The 13,437-nt window shown below is 48.1% G+C and overlaps 1 protein-coding gene across 1 annotated transcript; it reads right to left on the bottom strand.

Annotated features, from left to right (window-relative positions):
- Positions 1-10,122: 10,122 nt before the first annotated feature.
- Positions 10,123-10,724, bottom strand: LOC119176735 (sprouty-related, EVH1 domain-containing protein 1). Its single transcript, XM_037428093.2, has one exon. The coding sequence runs from the start codon at positions 10,549-10,551 to the stop codon at positions 10,123-10,125; it is 429 nt and encodes a 142-aa protein (XP_037283990.2). The 5' UTR covers positions 10,552-10,724.
- Between the last annotated feature and the right edge of the window lie 2,713 nt (positions 10,725-13,437).

The following is a 13,437-nucleotide window of genomic DNA, read 5'->3' as shown; positions in this document are numbered from 1 at the left end:
AAATCTTTGAAAACACAGTTAAGATAGATATTGGCCTGTAATTACTAAATTGTCCATTATCCCCCCTTTGTGTGCTGGCGTAACTTGGGCTATTTTCAATTCTTCCGGGAAAATTCCACCAGTTAATGTTAAATCAGTAAATATGCTAGCACTTCGCTAATATCATGCGGGACATGTATTACTGCATTCGAAGTAATTCCGTCTATACCCGCAGCTACATTTCGTTTTAGCTTTTTTATTACTGCTACTACTTCGTTGGGATCTGTTGGTCTCAAGAAAATAGTTTCATTGACCTCGGCTATAACTTCGTTATTATTTCTACTGCTTTCTGCACCAGGTGGATGAGCCCCCGCTTTTATAAAATGTCTGTTCATATCGTCAACTAGTTTTGTGTTTTCTGCTGTCGTCAGGGCTGTGTGGGATTGGTCACTTCTTGTTCTTACTGCTAGATTGTTAACTGCTTCCCACAATTTTTTTGGTTGATTTCGCAGCCGATAGAAAAGTTCCTCAAAGTACGCGTCTTTCGCACTTTTAATATCGCTGTTTAATTTATTTCTATATTTCTTATACTCCTTTAGCACTTCTGGATCGCGATTTTTAAGAAACTTGTGAAATATAGAATTCTTATGTTTTATACGTTTATACAAGTTTTTATCTACCCATGGCTTTCCTGCTTTTTTGTTTCTGTGATAAGCTTGTTGCAATGGAAAAGCAATGTCATAGTATTCACGCATACGCTGCAAGAAGATACTGTAAGCCTTCCCAGCCTCGGATTCAAGATAAACATCTTGCCATCGTTCTTTTGACAGCAACAGCCTAAAATCCTCCTATGTTTGATCATTAATCTTGCGATGAAAATGAGCTGGGCGACGTGCATTTCCGATACTGTAGCTGATTTTGATAATGCAATAAATCGGGAAATGATCACTTACATCAGAAACTAGAACACCTGCTTTGATGTCACTACTGCATATGTTTGATAAGGATACGTCTATTAAAGTACCAGAAGTGGCGGTTATTCTTGTGGGCAAATCAATAAAGTTTTTGAAAGCATGACAATGAACAAGATTACTTATCTCATGTGACCATGTGTCTTCTGAGATCATGTTTATGTTGATATCACCCATGATAATGGAGAGTTCACTTGTTTGGTATTGTTGTTAAAGTAACCACTCTAAAAATTATTAAAATTAATTTTTTGCCTATTCGGGGGCCTGCAAATTACAGATACTGTTGTTTTTCCTATTCGCAGCGTTAAACACTCGACATCCTCACTAATTTCTGAGAGTTCTTCAGCCACAGAGTAAGAAAGGGTGTCTTTGACATATATTTATTTAATGACATATAATAAGATTAATTTTAAGACCCACCTTTCTGCTGTCCTTGTCTAACTCCGTAATCATGAGTTGCAATTCGTCCCCTGAGTTACTCAGCAATGCAATGTCAACGGCGAAGCGCAGGTTACTAAGGTACTCTCCATTAACTCTTAACCCTAACTGTTCCCATTCTAGGCTTCTGAAAACCTCCTGTAAGCACGCGGTAAATAGCATTAGGAAGATTCTGTACCCCTGCCTTAAACCCTTCTTGATTGGTATTCTGTTGCTTTTTTTATGAAGCACTATGGTAGCAGTTGATCCCCTGTAGATTTCTTCCAGAATGTTTATATTGTTAAGCGGTTTATTGGCGGACACTCAGCGATGATTAACGACAGCGACAGTCAATGCGGGGATCGACTCTCTGCGCGAGCTGCTCTTCTTCTTATGAAAAAGGCGACCCACTAGAAGGCGCTGAAGAGGACGACCCACTGTTCAAAGGCTTTACCACAACTACCCCGGGTACGAAAAGGGAGCCGCCTGGCGACCTAACAGGTGGTTACAATGAGCGGGCCATGGTAGGCCTTCAGGCGCTCCACCTTAACAATGTCGCGTCCTAGACGACGCATGTCCGAAGATGGTTCGATGGGTTCAATCAAGTAGTTGACTGGGAGTTGACTGGGGAGTTGACTGGGTGCATTTGACGACACGGTAGGGGCCTTCGTATTTGGGCAATAGTTTTGAAGATAGGCCAGTTGCAGTAGTAGGGATCGAGAGCCAGACGAGCGCTCCAGGGAGGAACGTGGGCGCAGTAGTGCTGGCGTCAGCGCGAATGACTTTTTGCCGCTCTTGATCATGCGCTGTAAAGGTCCTTGCAAGCTCTCGACACTCTTCAGCAAGCTTGGCTGTAGCAGAAATAGGCGCCCACTCGGACGGATCTGGCTTGTACGGAAGTATAGTGTCGATGGTGTGCGACGGGTGCCTTCCATATAATAAAAAGAATGGTGAAAAGCCAGTAGTGCTTTGAGGGGCGGTGTTATATGCATAGGTGACGAAGGGTGGAATGTCATCCCAATTTGTGTGATCGGCGGCGACGTACTTGGAAAGCATGTCGCCGAGTGTACGGTTGAAGCGTTCCGTGATGCCATTCGTCTGCGGGTGGTAAGCAGCAGTTTTGCGGTGAACAACGTTGCACTCTTTGAGAATGGCTTCGACGATTTCAGACACGAAGACGCGGCCTCGATCACTGAGCAGTTCCTGAGGTGGACCGTGTCGCAGCATGAATCGTTGGAGCAGGAAGGAGGCCACATCGCTCGCTGTAGCCGCGGGGAGAACGGCAGTTTCGGCGTATCGCGTGAGGTGGTCCATAGCAACAATGGCCCAGCGGTTACCAGCTGACGTTAGTGGAAGTGGCCCATACAAATTGATGTCAACGCGCCCAAACGGCCTGGCAGGGCAAGGTAGAGGTTGCAGACCTACCGGTGACAATTGAGTTGAAGTTTTGCGGCGCTGACATTCTATGCACGAGCGAACGAATTTCTGCACGTAGCGGTACATGCCACGCCAAAAGTACCGTTGGCGAATGCGGTGGTAAGTCTTCGATACCCCGGAGTGCGCACATTGCGGATCAGAATGAAAGAATTCGCATATGTCAGAGCGCAGACTGCGAGGTATGACTAGTAGCCACTGGCGGCCGTCACCGTTGTAATTGCGTCGGTGGAGGAGGTCGTCGCGAACGGCAAAATGGTGGGCTTGACGACGCAACGCGCGAGTGGATGGAGTGGATGGATCAGTCAGCAAGTCTATCAGTGAGGCAATTCATTGATCCTTGCGCTGTTCAGTAGCAATGGCATGAATTCTAATCGAAGAAATGGCAAGGTGATACACTGAGTTGTTGGCATTGTCGTCAGGCAAGGGAGACCGCGACAGGGCGTCGGCGTCAGCATGTTGCCTTCCATTGCGGTATAGCACGCGGATGTCATAGTCTTGCAGGCGAAGTGCCCACCGGGCGAGACGGCCTGAGGGATCTTTCAATGACGACAACCAGCATAGTGCGTGGTGGTCGGTGACGACATCAAATGAGCGACCATACAAATAAGGTCGGAACTTTGCAAGGGCCCAGACGATTGCCAAACATTCCTTCTCGGTGACTGTGTAATTAGTCTCGGCTTTAGTAAGCGTACGGCTCGCGTACGCCACGACATATTCCGGGAACCCTGGTTTGCGCTGCGCAAGGACAGCGCCGAGGCCGACACCACTGGCATCCGTGTGTACCTCTGTAGGGGCCGTAGGGTCGTAGTGGCGGAGTATGGGAGGCGACGTCAACAAATGACGAAGTGTTCTGAAAGCGTCGTCGCACTGTGATGACCACGAATGGAGAGGCCCGTTGCTTCCGAGAAGCTTCGTCAGCGGCGATATGATAGTCGCGAAGTTTCGAATGAAGCGCCGAAAGTAGGAACACAGTCCTACGAAACTGCGCAGTTCCTTGACGGATGTCGGCTTGGGGAACTCGGTCACGGCCCGAAGCTTGGCTGGATCAGGGAGAATTCCGTCCTTGGACACGACGTAGCCGAGTATTGTCAGCTGCCGAGCTGCAAATTGGCACTTCTTTAGGTTCAGTTGCAGACTGGCGTTGCTCAGACGCGTTAAAACATGCCGAAGGCGTTGAAGATGCGTCGAGAAGTCAGGAGCGAAAACGACGACGTCATCGAGGTAGCACAGGCACGTGTGCCATTTTAGGTCACGCAGAACTGTATTCATCATGCGCTCAAAGGTGGCGGGCGCATTGCACAGCCCAAACGGCATAACGTTGAACTCGTACAAGCCGTCGGGAGTGACAAAAGTGGTCTTTGGTCGAGCGTCCTCAGCCATAGGTACTTGCCAGTACCCTGAGCGCAAATCGAGGGATGAAAAGAATTCTGCTCCTTGCAGGCTGTCAATCGCGTCATCTACCCGCGGTAGTGGATACACGTCTTTACGAGTGATCTTGTTGAGGCGTCGGTAGTCCACACAGAACCGCGCAGAACCGTCCTTCTTCGTGACGAGAACGACAGGAGATGCCCAGGGGCTGCTAGAGGGGCGAATAACATCGCGGCGAAGCATGTCGTCGACTTGCTCGTTGATTACACGGCGTTCTGTGGGAGATACGCGATATGGACGTTGCCGCAGCGGTGGCTGTGCGCCTGTGTCGATGCGATGCGTAACGGTGGATGTGCGGCCGAGAGAAGGTTGAGCGACATCGAAAGAAGAGCGGAATTCTTCCAACAGGCCCAAAAGCTGGGAACGCTGGCCCTGCGTAAGGTCGTCGGGTATGCAGGGACCGAATATATCATCGGATGATGAAGCAGATGTCGAAACAGCACCAAGTGTACAGGAACTTGAGCAGTGCATGTCATCGGGTTGATCCATAACTTGCGCGTCTTCCATGGGTTCCACGCTGCCGAGACATTCCCCTCGCACCAACGTAACGCTGTACGGAGATGAGTTCACAACAAAAATAGTGGTGCTGCCGTGAGTGAGTTGCACGGTCGCGAAAGGAACCAGCAAGCTTTTTTTTATGAAGACACGGTGAGATGGCGAGAGGAGTGCAGCGGTGTCAGAAAGGCTTGCGCAGTAGAGCGACACCGCAACGGACGAGTTTGCAGGCACTTGAGTGTCGTCTCTGACGAGTAACTTGCTTGCAGCGGATGGACTGTCGGCCGGCGTGAAAGAAGAGAATGGCGTGAATTGTATTTCTGCTGGTGCGCAATGAATGACGGCGTCGTGGCGGGAGAGAAAATCCCATCCTAGGATGACGTCGTGAGAGCATGAAGAAATATGATGAATTCGACCGCATACATCACGTCCTGAATCATAAGGCGGGCTGTGCACATCGCCGTAGGGTGAATACTTTGGGTGCTGGCTGTACGGAGGGAGAGCCCACAAAGTGGCGTGGTCACTTTGCGCAGTAATCGGCTAAGTTTTTCGCCCATCACGGATACGGCGGCTCCAGTATCTACAAGGGCATATGCACGAACGCCATCCACAAGCACGTCTATCACGTTCGACGGGCTTTCCTGAGGGCTTCCGAAGTTCGACAGCGTCGCAGCCCTTGCCTCGTGGACTGCGACGACTAATTTTCCTGGTCGCCCTCGAGTGGACGTGGCCGCATTGGCGACAGTGAGCGACGTCGTGGAGATGGTGAACGGCGAGTAGACGGAACGGGGCGGGACGACGGTGACATTGGCGGCGGTTGGTCATAAGAGCGGCTTGACTGGCTGGGAAAGTTGGAGGCGACTTGCGGTTGCTGCACACGATTGCAATAGCGTTGTACATGACCGACGCAACTACAAGCAAAGCAGATGGGGCGATTGTCAGCAGTGCGCCATTGGTTTGCGGGTCGCATCCATGTCGCAGAACACTGGCGAGCCAGCTGCTGATATGAGTGCATGGTAGGCGGCACTCGGGGCACGTGGGTGACGCCGGCGTATGTAGGCGAGACCGTTTCTCCAAAGGCCTGGGGCCTCGCGACGGTTTCGGTGTAATTTAGGGGAACAGTTGCAGAAATCGGTGGGGGCGGCCTTGCAACAACTTGGGCGTAGCTGAGTGGCACAGATGCAGGAGGCGGCTGGTGGTATTCAGGGACGACCTCCGCGATTTCCTGCTGAATGGCTCGGCGGAGCGGAGGTAGAAGTGTACTTGATGGCTGTTGAGCATGTTGTGGGGAAGCAAAAGCCAGTAGAGAGACCTGGCGGGCAACTTCCTCACGCACGAACGACTTGATTTCGGCGAGCAAGGTTGCGTGGTCAGGAACTGCTGACAAGGCCGAGAGATCAGCATCACGTGGTGGCGGGCGACGGGTCATCAAGCGCTGCCGCCGCAGCTCGTCGTAACTTTGGCATAACATGATGACTTCTGCCACAGTGCGGGGGTTCTTTGCCAGGAGCATGGTGAAGGCATCGTCGGCGATGCCTTTTAGAACATGCGTGATTTTGTCAGCCTCTGACATGTTCAGGTCGACTTTCTTGCACAAGTCAAGGATGTCCTCGATATAACTTGTGAAGGACTCGCCGATCTGCTGGGCTCGTTCACGTAAACGCTGTTCAGCTTGCAGCTTACGAACGGCCGGGCGGCCGAACACGTCGACGACAGCGGTTTTAAAAGCGGACCATGTCGGGAAATCTGATGCGTGGTTGTTGTACCACATGCCGGCCACATCCGCGAGATAGAAAAACAGGTTGCCGAGTTTACCTGCCTCGTCCCGATGGTTGGGGACGCTCACGCGCTCGTACATGGCCAGCCAGTCCTCGACGTCGGTGCCATCCGCTCCGGTGAAGACAGGAGGGTCGCGGATGCGGGGGACACCGGGACATGGCGTCGGCGTAGGAGTAAGCGTTTGCTGGGCGGCGTCTTGGTGCATGGTTGGAGGCACGGTACGGGATCGAAGCTCCAAGGGCATCGAATGGGGACCGAAGGTGTTTGAAGGGCAGAGCACTCTCAGCACTCTCCACCAAATTGTTAATCGGTTTATTGGCGGACACTCAGCGATGATTAACGACAGTGACAGTCAATGCGGGGATCGACTCTCTGCGCGAGCTGCTATTCTTCTTATGAAAAGGGCGAACCACTAGAAGGCGCTGAAGAGGACGACCCACTGTTCAAAGGCTTTACCACAATATATACTTCATCTACGCCCTGATTCCGTAGTGTCTGCATGATGGCTGATATTTCTACTGAATCAAACGCCTTCTCGTAATCTATGAAGGCTATGTATAGTGGTTGGTTATATTCTGAGCATTTCTCTATTACCTGATTGACAGTATGAATGTGGTCAATTGTTGAGTAGCCTGTCTGAAATCCTGCTTGTTCGTTTGGTTGATTGAATTCTAATGTTTTCTTTACTCTGTTAGCAATTACCTTTGTAAATAGCTTGTATACTGCAGAGAGCAAGCTGATCGGCCTGTAGTTCTTCAATTCCTTGTCATCTTCTTTCTTATCTATTAAGATGATGTTAGCGTTCTTCCATGACTCTGGTACTCTTCCCGTCAGGAGACACCTCGTAAACAGGGTGGCTAGCTTTTCTAACACAATCTGTCCTCCATCTTTCAGCAGATCTGATGTTACCTAATCCTCACCAGCAGCTTTGCCTCTTTGCATGCTCTCCAAAGGTTTTCTGAATTCTTCTATCATTACTGGTGGGGTGTCATCTAAGTTACTGCTAGTTCTTATAGTATTAGGGTCGTGGTTGTCTCGGCTACTGTACAGATCTCTGTAAAGCTCCTCCGCTATTTTAACTATCCTATCCATATTGGTAGTTATTTTGCCTTGTTTGTCCCTTAGTGCATACATACGATTTTTGCCTATCCCAAGTTTTCTCTTCACTGCTATGACGCTTCCTCCGTTTTTCAGAGCGTGTTCAATTCTCTCCATGTTATACCTTCTTACATCGCATACATTACGCCTATTAACACAATTCGAAAGTTCTGCCAGTTCTATTTTGTCTGTTGTACTTGAGACTTTCATGATTTGACGCTTCCTAATTAGATTCTTCGTTTCCTGGGAAAGCTTGCCAATGCCATGTCTAACTACCCTCCCTCCAACTTTCACTAGACACTCCGTAATGATACTCGTCAGATTATCATTCATTGTATCTACGCTAAGGTTAGTTTCCTCACTAAGAGCCGAGTACCTGTTCTGAAGCGACACTCTGAATTCCTGTGCTTTCCCTCTCAGTGCTAGCTCATTGACTGGCTTCTTTCGTATCAGTTTCTGTCGTTCCTTCTTCAAGTCTAGGTGAATTCGAGACCGTACCATTCTATGGTCACTGCATCGTACCTTGCCAACCACTTCCACATCCTGCATGATTCCTGGGTGTGCACTCATTATAAAGTCTATTTCGTTCTTATTTTCTCCGTTAGGGCTCCTCCATGTCCACTTGCGGTTTCCTCGTTTTCGGTAGAAGGTATTCAAAATCCGTAAATTATTGCGCGCTGGGAATTCTACAAGTAGTTCTCCTCTGGCATTTCTAGTACCGATGCCATAATCTCGTACTGCCTGGTCTCCAGCCTGCTCCTTCCCTACCTTTGCGTTAAAGTCGCCCATCACTATAGTATACTGTGTTTTTACCTTACTGATTGCCGATTCCACGTCTTCATAGAAGGTTTCAACTGAAGCGTCATCATGGCTGGATGTAGGCGCGTAAGCCTGTATCACCTTCAACTTGTATCTCTTATTCAGTTTAATTACGATACATACCACTCTTTCATTAATGATATAGTATTCTTCGATGTCGCCAGTTATGTTCTTGTGAATTAGAAACCCCACTCCTAGTTCTTTTCTGTCAGCCAAGCCCCGATAGCAAAGGACGTGCCCATTCTCTAGCACCGTGTAGGCCTCATCTGTCCTCCTAACCTCACTGAGCCCTATTATATCCCATTTAACACCCTCTAGCTTCTCGAATAGTACAGCTAGACTTCCCTCACTAGATAAGATTCAAGCGTTAAACGTTGCCAAGTTCAGGTTCCAATGGCAGCCTGTCCGGATCCAGAGATTCTTAGCACCCTCTGCTGCGTTGCAGATCTGACCGCCGCCGTGGTCAGTTGCTTCGCAGCAGCTGGGGACTGAGGGCCGTGAGTTATTCTACGTATGCTAGTGAGAGGTAGTGGCCAGATACTGCACCAGGGTGGCCAATCCTTCTCTGGTGAGGGAGTGCGTTCCCGGCAGTGGTTACCGGTGAGGCCGCACCCCAGGCCTCTTAATGCAGTTCCATTACCACGCGGATTTTTTTTTATCTGGTTGGTAACTGCGCATCACCGGGATTTGAGCCACGGACGTTTTGCATGCGAGGCTGATGCTCTAGCCCTTACGTCATCGCCAACCTTCGTGCGTGAATACCGGGCTACAATTTTTATCCGACGCAATAGAGGCGCGAAACCATTAAGGAGAACGCGAGATGGCTAAATGTGCTCAGTGAATACGGGGTTGAGCAACCAAGGTTACTTAAGTTTGAGCAGTATGAAGTGCCGCGTTATTATCGTACGGTATTGTGGTCGCAATTTGAGCCGTGCCGTGAAGCACCCCTCTGGACCGATTACGGTCAAGCAACTTTGAAATTTGGTCATTTGGTGGTGTTTCATGATGTCTATAAAATCACCCACGGCTTCCAGCGAAATTACACGGATTGCTACGAGCAATCACGCATATAGCAGCGCTCAAAGATAAAAAATTAAAAAGGACAGAAAAAAAACAGGGGCAGCTACGCACTATGGGTGTGCGAACACTGAGGAAACAGAGGTGCTACGAGGTGGTACGACTCCACCTCCTTCCCACCCCCTTGCTCAATTGTATTATACACGACTGCTGTAGTACTACGCTTAACATCGACCTATGTAGTATGTACCATATAGTTTCCTAAAACTAACTAGAGGGGCTCTGGCGCTGCCATCGTTCAGCGGCCATGGGAATAATGGGCAATACATAGATTTGCCTTGTGTTCGTACTTGCGGGCGGCGAATCGTATTTGCGGCTTCGTTTTTTTTGTTGGTTTCAGTTTCGTTTTAAAGGAAGAAAAGCCTTTTGAACTTCCTGATCCGATTTGAAATGGTAAGCTGAAAAGAATATGTGCCGAAGCACAATCAATCGCTGAACATTCGCTGATTTTTGTTTCGTGAGAAATTAGCTTGAAGCCACACGAACAGACACGGAGCCAGAAGGAGGCCAGAAATGCGAAGATTAGACAAATGTGTATACCACCCATCATTCCCATGCTCGCTGAAGCGCCGTGCGTTGCAGCTCCCATAGACACTAGCACCAGAGTTCCCTCTAGTGTATATTAGGAAACTCTATGGTATGCACCGGTATTGGCAAGCGTGACTGTACCGTCTAGCAGGTCTTCCATTAGGATGCGCACGACCTTGTCGAAGGCCCTGGCGTCCGCTGACGTTTGGAAGGTGAGCCCAAACTTGTGCTCTCTGGTGCACCAGTGGTGGAAGGTGGGCATCACCTTGTTGTACGTGAAGTCCCGCCCGATGGCACACGAGAGGAGCACGCGGGCCTCGCGCTCGCCGGTGATCTGGTAGCAGCAGGCGCGCGGCCCGGGCGTCGCGCTGTTCGGCTGCAGGTCGCAGTGCTTGCGCACCGACACGCTGATGAGGCCACCGCCACCGAGCGGCACCCAGCCGCCCGTCGAGCCGTCCCGCGTCATCACCTGGGCCCGCACACGAACCAGGCAGCCACCATCGTGGAAGCTAGCTTCGGTCATGTTCCCTCCTCGGATGGAGTGTCATTTTGGCCGCGCGCGGGCTGCTTCGTCCGTCTTGCGATAATCCTCAGGTGTAGGCCGACGGGGGCCCCGACTTGGACGGGAAGGAGAAGTCGTCGACGCCGTCGTGGAGCTGCCTCGAAGTCCTCCGAACGGTCATTGACGAGGTTTTCTCTTCCTAATCGCGGTTGCACGTCACTTCACCAAAGAGAAATATGAACTTCCCCCGCCAATCAGCACGGACAACACAACCGGCGCCGCTTCTCACCACTGCCCCGCCAACAAGCCCCGGCCACACGCACTCACCAAAAGCCTCCCACACTCGTAGCTCAACACCGCCGCCGCTCGAGCTCGGCTCGCAGTCCGTTCCCGACGAAGACGTGAAAGCGTCTCCCCAACACTAGAGCTATTGCAAGCCTATTCTCAATTTGCTTCATTAAAACCGATATTTTTCTACATCCGGATTTGTCATATCGAGGTTTGAGTGTATTCGCTTCGAATCTCAAGTTTACTGAAGAGATGAAGAGATGAAACTAGCAAAAAAACCACACGAAGAAAGCAAGGAAGAACAACCACACACAACTAGCGCTTGTCCTGGGGGGCTGTTATTCTTTCGTGTTGTTTATCGCTGGTTTTATCTTCGGTTTTCCGATTAAAGTTGAACGCCTTTATAAGAGACACTTATGTAAGAGACAAATGGGTATAAGAGACACTGGTGTGCCTACAGCAAAATATGGGTTGATAAGAAAATGCATACGATGTACCTAGCTTATAGGAGACATCTTCTATAAAAGAAAAGAACTGCTGTGTCATAATTATAAAGGGGTTTAACTGTACTATGAACCAGCTACAAGCTAAATTACTCAAATTTACGATTTGCACAGGCTTACACATCACGAAAAACAGGACAAGTTTTTGAAGAATGTCTTCCTAGGCAGCTTGTGACCACATACTGAAATGGGCTTTGCATCATAATGCCATACAACACATGATGTCTTCCGAGAGCAACAAATCCCAAGAAGAGCAAAACTGTTAGTTTGCTTGGTTCATTTCAGGCAGTTATAAGTGTAGTAAATGGCATCAAAAAAGGTTACCTCATGAAAGCTGGCTCCAAGGCTTCATGCTGCCCTGTATTTAAATCTTTTTCTGCCCTCACTGCCAGTTGGAAATCCTTCTCGTGGTATCCCAAATGCATGAGCAGCATTTGTTGATTTAGGATATAGTACTGCAGAATCCCTAACAATCCTCCTTCACGCTACGGTGAAGGATGATTTGTCAACATTAGGAGGGGGGAGGGGTTGCTCAGTCAGGGTTCAAAGTTTAATATGGTGCAGAAGTGCAGCTAAGAATGAAGAATGCATGCCTATGGTTCTAAATAAATGCTTTACTTAATACGCATGCTTTGACCAGACAAATAAAAATGGTTAATAAAACTGCAAAAATGGCAGGTGGGGAAAAAGGGATGCATATTTTAAATCTCAAGAAGGAGAGATGGGGGTACTTGCTCAGGATTTTACGGTAGTCCCAATGAAAGTGGAGTGGTGAAGGTACGAGCCCGTATCTGACATAGTAGAAAGCCACTTTGAACTTTTTTGTTTTAGCATATTTTTACGGCAACCATGTCTAAAACATTCTTTGTAAAAGTAGGAGGACGCAGTTTAAATGGGCTGCACAAAAATTTACAAATGCAGTGAAGTATGTTCAATGTAACCAATCGATGGTGATATGATTGTTATAGGCAAGTTTGTATTTCATTCGGAGCTGATTGATGTTGTCCAATTATTTCTACCCGATGAGGGGACTCGTGTAATTGCATTTGAACTTTGCTGGGAACAAACAGTACCTCTCGTGTATTTTTCAATCCGAAGAGTTGCCAAGAAAAAGCACGGAGGCTAAAAGAGATTGAATTTTCAGAACGATAGAACGTAAAAAAGATCAAGATTGAGCGCGAAAATCAGGGCTTCGTTGAGAAAAAAAATATGAATATGTATCTAAGTGTGCAGTTAATGTTTGGCAGGGTATGTGTAAATGTGATAACTTTATATGAAACCACATAAAACAGATAGACCAGTAGGGAACAAAACTTGACAATTTGTTATATGCTAACAAAGTAAAATCTACTTGATCCGGCTTTCTCCAACTTCACCTATTAACTAGGTATTCAGCATACTGGTGGAGTATGCATGCCATGCTACCTCTCACAAAAGAAATGTGCTGTTTTAAGCAGAGCAATGTTTGTACAAAAATTTGAAACGTGCTTCCCAATTCAGCGGTAACATCATTCCTTCCGAGCACACAATTAACATGACTTGATTTAGTCACGTAATCCTTCCAATAAAACTGACCTTTGGGGACGGGCTTAATTCTGCTGCATCAAAGTCGTCAGCCTGCAGGTCAGGATCAAACTATGAGAGAAATGAAAGCATTAGAAAAAGTATGAAAATACAAAAGAGAAACAAAAATTGCACTCCAGTTTATAGCATGCAATCTCATTACTTTATTCATGATAGATACAGTTTTCATATTGCAATTATCCTGCGAAAAAAAGGAAGGCTTCCAAAGGATATTCAAAAAAGAATAAAAATCAAGCTAGGTACAGAGAAATACTAAAAACATCACCGTGATTCCATCTTCTGTCTGCACGAAGGTGTCCCCCTTTTCAGATTCCTCTGTCTGTCACGACACATATCAATCGACACATATCAATCAATAAAATCAATTTTTGTTTATGCCAAGTTAACGGGGTGATCAAGAGAAAACCCAGACATAAGCGGCTATAGATAGATAGATAGAGAGATAGATACGCAGATAGACGCCAAAAGTGCTTGCAGATCGCAAACAAATGCTTCCCAATAAAAAAAGAAAATTCCGAGAAAATAGGCTCTA

The sequence above is a fragment of the Rhipicephalus microplus genome, chromosome X, assembly GCF_043290135.1.
Source record: "Rhipicephalus microplus isolate Deutch F79 chromosome X, USDA_Rmic, whole genome shotgun sequence".
In the NCBI taxonomy this organism is placed as follows: domain Eukaryota; kingdom Metazoa; phylum Arthropoda; class Arachnida; order Ixodida; family Ixodidae; genus Rhipicephalus; species Rhipicephalus microplus.
This window is presented reverse-complemented; position numbering and strand designations above follow the sequence as displayed.

Bases quoted from the DNA above. Each gene is read 5' to 3' on its own strand.
- LOC119176735 (XM_037428093.2), bottom strand. From the start codon at position 10,551: ATGACCGAAGCTAGCTTCCACGATGGTGGCTGCCTGGTTCGTGTGCGG.